At 41.5% G+C, this 10000-nt stretch overlaps 1 protein-coding gene across 1 annotated transcript in view; it reads right to left on the reverse strand.

Annotated features, from left to right (window-relative positions):
- slc25a21 (solute carrier family 25 member 21) overlaps positions 1–10000 on the reverse strand; it is a 105715-nt gene that overhangs the window by 14844 nt on the left and 80871 nt on the right. The window contains exons 4-5 of the mRNA XM_080849705.1: positions 9507–9590; positions 1774–1840 (exon numbers count right to left, since the gene is read on the reverse strand). Of these exons, the coding sequence (XP_080705831.1) occupies positions 1774–1840; positions 9507–9590 (151 nt within the window). The remainder of the gene's footprint in view (positions 1–1773; positions 1841–9506; positions 9591–10000) is intronic.

Raw genomic sequence — 10000 nt, forward strand, 5'->3', positions numbered from 1 at the left:
GTAACTTGTTGGTTGCTAGAAAGCTCTCTGAACATATGACCGGTCTTACTATACTGTTAGTACACAGAGTATTCCTATTTTATGGACTGCATGGCTTATGAACAAAGCTCATGTAAAGTGACATTTCTAGTAACGTAATCTTGGAATGTAGCCTGGCTCACGTCGCTGTCATTCTTCCACACTGTCAGTGGACGAGCGTTGGCTCACTGAAGATTCACTTTGTTTGCGTTATTTCAGTGTAGTATTTATTTATGTATTTAATTTTGCAATTAGGCTATATAGGCTGTCAAAAAGGTGTTGTATCGCTATGGCAGGGTTACATGAAGTAAATATGAATGTAATAGACTACTTTGTGCTACTGAATAATGCAGCTGAGATAATAAAGTCTTTGGAAGATGTTTTGTGTCATGTCTATAGGTTTATGTCTGTAAATGTGAAATGGTTAGTGGTAGGCCTACATCTCATGGCATTTCAATATATTTCTAGTTTAGTGAGCTACACTTTAGATATTTTCTGAGAGTCTTCGAGTTTAGCTGCCCCCTCCTTATATGGATAAAACATATAACAAGCCAGACATCACTGTTGAGAGAGAACTGCATTAAGTCTAACATATAGGCCTATCTTACAATAAACTTTAAGTAAAGCTGGCTATGTAACCGCATTCATTCCAATATTGTTGCAGAGATGTTTCCTTTTACCAAGATAACAATTTCAACAATTCACTTAGCTCAGTAAGTCAGTATAACGAAACTCTGGAACTATTAGGCTATGACCAAATGTAACACACTAGACCCTTTCACAATAAACAAGCAAACAAACAAACAAAAACAGAACAACAAAGATACCCTCATATGTCTAAACGTCAGTGGAGCCAAAATATAATGGTTGAGCTTGGTTGCTTGCTAAAATATATTGGAAGAAGGCCCCACTACACTGATTGAGTAGATGTAAATACATGTTAATTAATTGGCACTTGTTCTCTCTGTCACAGAGCAAGCACACTCTCGCAGTTCGTTCACGAAACGCATTCTAGTTTTCATTCTGTTGTCGGCCCGTGGTTTGAAATGTTCTGTTACATCCCAAAGCCCTAGACAGGCATGTAACAACGCTCCTTTTTTATTGTTTTGGCGCTAGATAAATCAAATTGAATTGAATTGAAGAAATCTACTAACTTCAGTGTTCATGATGAGCTCTGTTGCATATAGAGATACAGATACAGATCTGCTGAGCAGACTGCAGATGACCACAGACTGCACATAGCCAACATCTGTCATTAGGTGAAGTTCACAAGTTTGGACAATTTCACTTGGCCAGATGAACTGAATCACTATTTGCCTTAGATAATGTGTACTGTATAAGATAATATTTATTGTATTAGATAATGTGTATTGTATTAGATAATGTGTATTGTATTAGATCATGTGTATTGTATTAGATAATGTGTACTCTATTTGATGAACTATGTAGTCTGTGTTTGATGTTATTGTCACATAATGTAAACAGTCACACTGTGCTGAGACTGTTGATGTTTACGGTAATATCTGTGTACTCTCCATAAGGTTTGTGAAGGACTTCAGCTTGGATTAAGTTGGATACTAAACCCCAATGTGTCGATGACAATGTTAAAAATACTCTATGATGGTGGTGAAGTGTGTGATTTCATTTCATACTATTAATAACTCTTGCTTACGGGGGCCAACAGTGACAATAAAATGTGTCAGGATGGTTGATGTGGCTGTAACTAACAGGTTCACACGGCGTTTCCATGCTTACCTTCACCGCCCTCTTGGGCGTCTCGGCCAGGATGGGTGGCAAGATTCCTTTATAGAATCCATACACACTGCCAAAGGAAGCACAGAGAGAGAGAGAGAGAGAGAGAGAGAGTGAGAGAGTGAGAGAGAGAGAGAGAGAGAGAGAGAAAGAGAGACTCATTAGCTTTCCAATATATATCCAATATATATATATATATATATATATATATATATATATATATATATATATATAAGGGCAAGCAGGTCATATCAAGTGCAAACCAACAAACACTGAACTTTGGCATGTGTGTGTGTGTGCGTGCACATGTGCAATCCCACATCGGACAGCTCTCAAGAGGATCAAGTTTCCATTTTATTTCCATTGTTGATTCGGGTGTCTGTTAGAGAGGTGTTAGATTTCAGACAGATACTTATGTAAACGCCAAAGAGATAATAGATTACAAAAAAAATAGGCAGAAGCTACCGTGCATACCTGCACGCACACACACAGACAGACCAACACACGTACACAGTCACGCATGGAGGGAGGGAGACAGACAGACAGACAGACAGACAGACACACACACACACACACACACACACACACACACACACACAGAGAGAGGGTTTGTGTTCAGTAGTTACAAAGAATAACTCATTCCTGTGAAACAATGCGACATAGCATTTTGTCTCCAGAAGCCAGTGTGAGGCCAGAAACAGGTCGGACTGGTCTGAACACAGCAGCGGGCGCAACAGCAGGAGCGCAGCAGCAAGAGCGCAGCAGTAGCGCAGCAGCAGGAGCGCAGCAGCAGGAGCGCAGTAGGCAACCCTCAGCGCTTTCACACAGAAACTGATGGATTATTGACAAAATACATGGAGCGCCTGCACACTGTTCAGACTGTTCGCTCCCGAGCTGAACACATAAACACGACTCACACAAAAGCTCTTTCTCAGTCACACATATGTCATGGTCACTTTAATTTTTCCTTTTTTTAATTATATCCCATGCTTGGTTAGTTTGGATGCGCAAGTATTGCAGATCTGATGGTCTGATACGCTGTGAGGCTTTGAGGTGTTGCTTTATTAAAAAAAAGATTGTTCCAGGTCTTATCTAGGGTGAAAAAAATAAAAATTCTATAGAAACACAACTTGAGCTCCTCATGTAAAGATCACGAAGACTTGACTGTGTTACATTCAACAACATTTCTTAGGTTACTGGCTTGTTTACATTTACATTTACATTTAGTCATTTAGCAGACGCTTTTGTCCAAAGCGACGTACAAGGGAGAGAACAGTCAAGCTAAGCGCAATAAAACCTGGTTTTGTTGTTATTTGTTGTTATTCACAAACATAAAATAGCAGCTGCTCGCACAGGCCTTCCTGAGGGCATGCTAAACTACAGGTACGCTGTAAAAGAGAAGCATTTAAGGGATCATGAGCTATAAACAATCAATCAAGACCAACAAAACATCAAGCTGCTTCATTACGGCACGTACGAGGGCCCAAAATAGACTTCTTTACCACAACACCTTTTCCTTTTTTAAACACTCTTATACCAACCATGTTCTTTCTCTAGAGGGAAAAAAAAACATTTGGAGTTGAGAAAGAACTCATTCATCTCTGCACGGTGTTTGCCAGAAACCACTATGGTTCTTGTGGGACCAAAAGGGTTTTACCGCAACACTTCAAGCCAGCCTAACCTGTTGGACCCTTAAGTGAAATTCAATGGCAGGAATAATAAACGGCTGAATTATGGTGTATGAACAGATAACATAACAAACAGTTGGTGGAACACTTCTTTCAATATGAATGATAAGTAAATGAATGTTTGATAAGCACATCATCTCTTTGTGAAACATGTCTTTGTTTATTTTCTCTGATAGAGGTGTGGTAGAGGCTTAGATGACACAGCAGGGAGCTTGAGTATTAATTATTATTAATGAATTATAACTTAATTGTCCTTTCATCTGAACATTTAAATAATCTTACATGGTTAGAGGGATGTCTGCGTGACCCAGGTTTAATGCTGTTGGAGTATATTTGACTAACTGGAATTGTTACAACCACAATGAAGATAAATTCGAATTTGCATGATCATAGCTCTCAATACCTGCTGGAATCGTTTGATGGATCTATCTTGAAGTTCCATTGTCATGTAGTCGGCGTGAATTTTAACACAAGGAATCCAAATTATACTGTATATATAAATGAACAGGACTTAACAGGCTTTTGAGCACACTCTTCATCACTCTAATGTAAATGTTAGGGACATCCCTCTAATGACTGCTCTTACTCAATGCTTTGCATTCATAGAAACACATTTACTGGTCACCCGCCACCTTTTATTAATGATGTACAGTACCTTTAATTTTTTGAGACGTTTTTTCTTTACTTTCCTACATGGTAGATAAGACTTTTTTCTGTTTTGTATATCATTCCATATGTGTTCTTTCGTAGTTTAAATGTTTTCAGTATTAATCTACAATGTAGAAAATAATAAAAGTAAAGAGCAAACTTTTGACTGGTACTGTATAATCGTCCTGAAATATAGTATAATAATAGTAGTATAATAATAATGGTATATATAATGTACTGAACAATCTCACCACTGAAGTTGCATTCAGTATAAGCATAAGGTGTATGTGAGGTAAACTGTTTCCGAAGGGACAGAAGAGCAACAACTGGTGTACTTGTGTGAGGTCTCGTAATGGGCCATTCATACAGATGGGTGAAATGGTCTGTGGCTGGCTGAGCAAGTGGGGTTTACTGAATCGACACACCACCACAACACTGTTTGGGACTGCACTGTAAAATATAGGCAAACTTAACACCTAGGGTTGTGTGTGTGTGTGTGTGTGTGTGTGTGTGAGTAATTTTGTGGACTGTGTATGTGTGTGAATGTGTGTATGTGTAATGTGTATGTGTAGTGTGTATGTGTAGTGTGTAGTGTGTATGCGTGTAGTGTATCGGACAGGAACAAACGATCCTAACAGCGGATATTTCTTTTAAACACATAAATTAGAGGAAGAATATAGACAATTTTTGACTGTCAGAAAAGTAGATTTGCATTCATTTTTTTTTTCATTTTACATGAGTAGTGCGTTCAAAGACCCCCTTGAAATGCTAAGAAAACTGCTAGAAATGCAAGCCATTTTAGGAAATTGAGTTCAAAGGCACATTTCTAGCCGAGGACAGCATGGCGTGACCAGTGGATGTGAACTCCCTGCGCTGTATTGTGGAAACACGTCCTGCTGGCCGACTGAGATGTTCTCGGCTGATTTGCTCAAGGTGTCAATATTATTGTTTCTGTTTGAGTGCGATGGCGGCGATAACGCGCGCTGAGGGGTGTGGATATACTAGTTTACAAAGGCCTCCACTGCGGTCCCCGCGTTGCTCCTCACCCATGGCTAATTAGTATGACAAATGTGATCGGATGACACATTAACTTGATATCACCAACAGATGATGTGCTACTGTCATGGCAAGGCTTAGTGCTGGCTTTGAGGCAACACAAGAGATGGGTACGATCACACACACACTCACAGACCCCGCCGACTCAGGCATTGTTGTTTCCTATTTGTGTGTGTGTGTGTGTGTGTGTGTGTGAATATGGGGGAGGTGTGTGTGTGTGTGTGTGTGAATATGGGGGAGGTGTGTGTGTGTGTGTATGTGCAAATATGTTTCTTTTGAAAGCAGAGCGGAAGGTACCCCTTTTCCCCGACCACATCCCCCTGTACAAACACACCACCAGATGCAAAAGTGGAAGCCGCAAATTTCCCGGGTGTGGTCAGTGGCGACTGTTGCCAGGTGATAAACTAAAGCTGAAATGTTTGCAACAGGTCTGTCTAGTGACCCATTTGACTGTCCCCATTTGACTGCTGCTTTGTAAAGCACACAGTGTAAAACACACGCGCGTTTTAGGCGACACTTAGATCTCTTAAACAAATCTGCCTCCTGTGTTTAGGCTCTCTGCGGGTCCACCTGTGTGTGTTTGTGCTCCTGAGGGCCTGCACGTGTGTGTGTGTGTGTGTGTGTGTGTGTGTGTGTGTGTGTGTGTGTGTGTGTGTCTCTGTGTGTCTGTGTGTGCTCATCATTTGCTTTTGATTTTCATAAAAACCATTTCTCTACCCAGGCCACAACTTTGACAGGCCACAAGAGGACATGACCAGAGGAAAGAAACCCACCAATTAAACAAATCAGGCAAACTAAAAAAGAGATAAATCAAGTCTCTTCCCTGGCGGGAGCTCCAAGGCTTGTTCACCTGTGTGGACCTTAACGATGTTCGAACAATTAAAACGGGCTGAAATGAGACATGTTCTGTGCGTGTTTCTAATTAAAGTGCTGTAGCCATGACGATAGGGATCCTTTAGCATGCATTCTAGCTGTCGTAATGGAAAGAGTGTTTCTCTTCTGACTTTTTTTTACCGCTGGCTGTGAGAAATACACCTGTCCTGGCTGTGACCTTGACTAGTCCTTGTAAACACGCCTGCATGCTGCTTCTACAAATACTGCTCACCTCCAAAGGCCATCACCTTGACACTGTCTTCAGAACACAGACAGAGGTAAGAGTAACAAGCCCATGGGACATGAGAAAAACATCTTCATTTTCATATTTCATATCAAGTAAAATATAGCCTTTAGTCATTGGTCTGTAATTGGTAATATAAACATTTAGTGTGTTTCGTTATGCATTAAAATGGGTGTTATTGTGAAAATCTGGTGTGTTCAGTAACAATGTTTCATGTATAAAAATGTGGCAGAAAAAAGTATTTCCCCTGTCTCCTTTAAAAAGAGGACATTTTGGTTTTAGAGTAGTTCACTGGTATACGGTCATAAAACATAGTCAGAGACAAACAGCCAAGTTTAAAAAAAAATGTATACATTATCCTTCAAAACCTTCAAGAGTTTTGCTAACATTTGCCACAGTAGTTATTTTCCATTTTTACACTAATTGCTTTGTTGAGGCTTTGAGGCTCACATTTCCGTTCAAAAGAGCCAAGCAAACCAGAGAGGGATGGAGGCAAGAGAGAAAGAGGGGGAGAGAGAGAGAAAGAGGGGGAGAGAGAGAGAGGAGGAGAGGGAGAAAGAAGGGTGGGGAGGGGGAGAGTGGGAGAGAGGGAGAGAGAGAGGAGGAGAGGGAGAAAGAAGGGTGGGGAGGGGGAGAGAGGGAGAGAGGGAGAGAGAGAGAGAAAGGGGGGAGAGAGGGAGAGAGAGAGAGAGACAGAGAGAGAGAGAGAGAAAGGGGGGGAGAGAGAGAGAAACTGCTACCAGGGAAAAGTTTATTTTTAATAATAAGTGCGCCCGGGCTGTGGAATTTGTGTAAGGTGTAAGTGCTTCAGGCTGGTGGTTAATCCACCACAGGCGACTGGGCAGCCATCACACCACTGAACAAGTGATAATTGGCTGAAAGGAAAGAAGATCTGGTGTTTGTGGTGTGTGAATCTGTGTGTGTGTGTGTGTGTGGAAGGGTATGTAACTGTAAGTCACACACAAATTATGGGTTTCTACAGTGAAACAATTTCAGAACTGACCAAGGGCTATCATTCAAACACAATTCAATGTCATTACTTGATTATCACATTTTAAACATAAATCTAGCTATTATAAGAAACAACATTTTGGAGGATGGGACACCATGACTGATGGTCGGAGAGGAGACAGAAATAGTCAGTTTCCTGAGAACATTTCATTAGAAAGGTGATGTTACGGCCCCGCTCGTGTGACCACAATAGAAAAAAGGGATGCGGCCATTTTATAAAACTGACATAAACATAAACAACAGAGAGAGGGTGTGTGTAGGGGTGTATGGATGCGGTTGATGGCAGGGAGTGTGTGAACATCGACATGTCTAATTGAGGCTGGGTGTGTGTGTGTGTGTGTGAGAAAAATCTGAGGGCAGAATCTACCTGTAGAGAAGGAGAACTGCACGATTAGAACAATACAACACAACAACAACACGATCAGGACAATACAACACAACAACAACACGATCAGGACAATACAACACAACAACAACACAATCAGGACAATACAACACAACAACAACACAATCAGGACAATACAACACAACAACAACAACACAATCAGGACAATACAACACAACAACAACACGATCAGAACAATACAACACAACAACAACACGATCAGAACAATACAACACAACAACAACACGATCAGGACAAATACCCAAAAATGTCAACGTGCTCAGCCAAGTAGATCATGGCCAGGTATTAACTGTCTAACTTGGATGTGCTGTGAAGCCTGATGGAGCGGCTTTTGACCCTGTCATTAAACCTTTGGATTAGTTGACTGTGGATATGTTAGTACACAACATGTTAGTTAGCATATGTAAGTAACATATGTTAGTATACAAGCGCCCTGCATTCTTCACATTCCTGTACACACTGTTCAGATTATCACAAGAAATAATGTTCCAGTGAACAGTTCATTAAAAACGTTTAAAAACGTTTGATGTCATATTTCAAATTAAATTATATAATATTTTCGAAAACTCTTCTGCGTCTCCCAATAGTCGGTAGATGACCTGATTAAAAATGAAAAATGAGTGACAGCCGGAGACTAAGCAGTGAAGAGATCAGACAACAGGTAGGGCAATGAAGAAGCGTCCTCTTCCCAAGAAGTCCCTTTTCTTTCCAAATAACTTTCCACAGGGTGCGTCAGAGACCAGTGAGAGAGGCGTCCTCTTTCACAGACAGACACACACACACACACACACACACACACACACACTTCAACGGAGTGTACACCCAGTGGTGTAGTCCAGGGTATACAAACACACACCTCTTCCCCAGAAGTCCCTTTTCTTTCCAAAGAACTTTCCACAGGTGTGCGTCAGATACCAGTTTACATTCAGCAGAGCAGATCTGACTTGGAGTACCAGGTAACTGAATAATTAGGAATTACTTCTGAATACACCCAAACTCACACCCACACCCAAACCCACACACACACACACACACACACACTTCAACTGAGTTTACACCTCAAACAAAAGACACTGGTACTCAACAAATGGAAAATATCCATACGACTGAATCTATAGGGGACACTGTATACAATACCTTAACGGAAAAGCCTCATATAAAATGTACACCACAACAACTGGGTGTCAAATATGCATGTGGGTACCTGTGTGAGGTGTGTGAACGGCTGAGGAGAGCCTGCTTCTCCACACACACACACACACACACACACACACACACACACACACACACACACACACACACACACACACACACACACACACACACACACACACACACACACACACACACACACACACACACACACACAGTGTTGTTGGCTCTGCTGGAGTCGGTGTGGAGGCGTGCGGGGTGTGAAACAGTGTTAATTTCGTTAAAACTAGACTAAAATGTTCTGAGTTGTCGTCGACGAGAACTAGACAAAAACTAAGGAGGATACAAATGACTAAATGTGACTAAAACTAATATGCATTTTCGTCTAAAGACTAAGACTAAGACTAAATCAAAAATAGCTGCCAAAAGGTGTTGTACCTGAACACGTTCATTGAACGAAAGTTCATGAACTCGTTCATAATTTTGGTGAACGTGAACTGAACGTTCTGTACTATTGCCGGATGAACGATACTTTGAACACGTTCATTCTGTGTGTCTGTGAACCGCAATTCAGCAAAACAGCAATCAAATTTGTGAACTATGAACTGAACTAGTTCATGTAGAAAGGGAACTTTCCCAACACTGGTGCGGAACTCACCCTTCGCTGCCAAAGATGCTCCTGAAGCAGTGGCCCAGGCTCCGGTAGCTGTTGGGGTCGCTCGTTCCTGTCTGGAGCTGAAACCTGAGAGGACAGGGTTAGTAAAAAAAAAAACATGACTTCATGAAAAGCAGTGGTGTAGTGGTCCATAGAGAAGTGGGTATACTCTTAATTTTGCTTTGAAGCAGCCCATACAGCAAAGGATAAACACCCTGTTTTGAGAGGTGGGTTAACTCTATGCTGACTGAAAAAATAAGTGGGTATACTTTGTAGAGCAGACACCACAACCTACCCCACCCTACCCCACTCCACTCCATCCCCCTTGGTGGACACGGAAGAAGTCAAACATTTACTTAACCCTCTCCTTCTCCAATTAGCCGGCGAGTGCCACGCGCCTGTCCCTGCGCGGGGCCGAGTGTGTGCGGCGGGCGGTGAACAGGCCAGTAACCGCGGTTACAGCTCTTCAGCTACGTGTAAACCTTTAATATGATTGA

The sequence above is a fragment of the Sprattus sprattus genome, assembly GCF_963457725.1.
Source record: "Sprattus sprattus genome assembly, chromosome: 13".
NCBI lineage: Eukaryota > Metazoa > Chordata > Actinopteri > Clupeiformes > Clupeidae > Sprattus > Sprattus sprattus.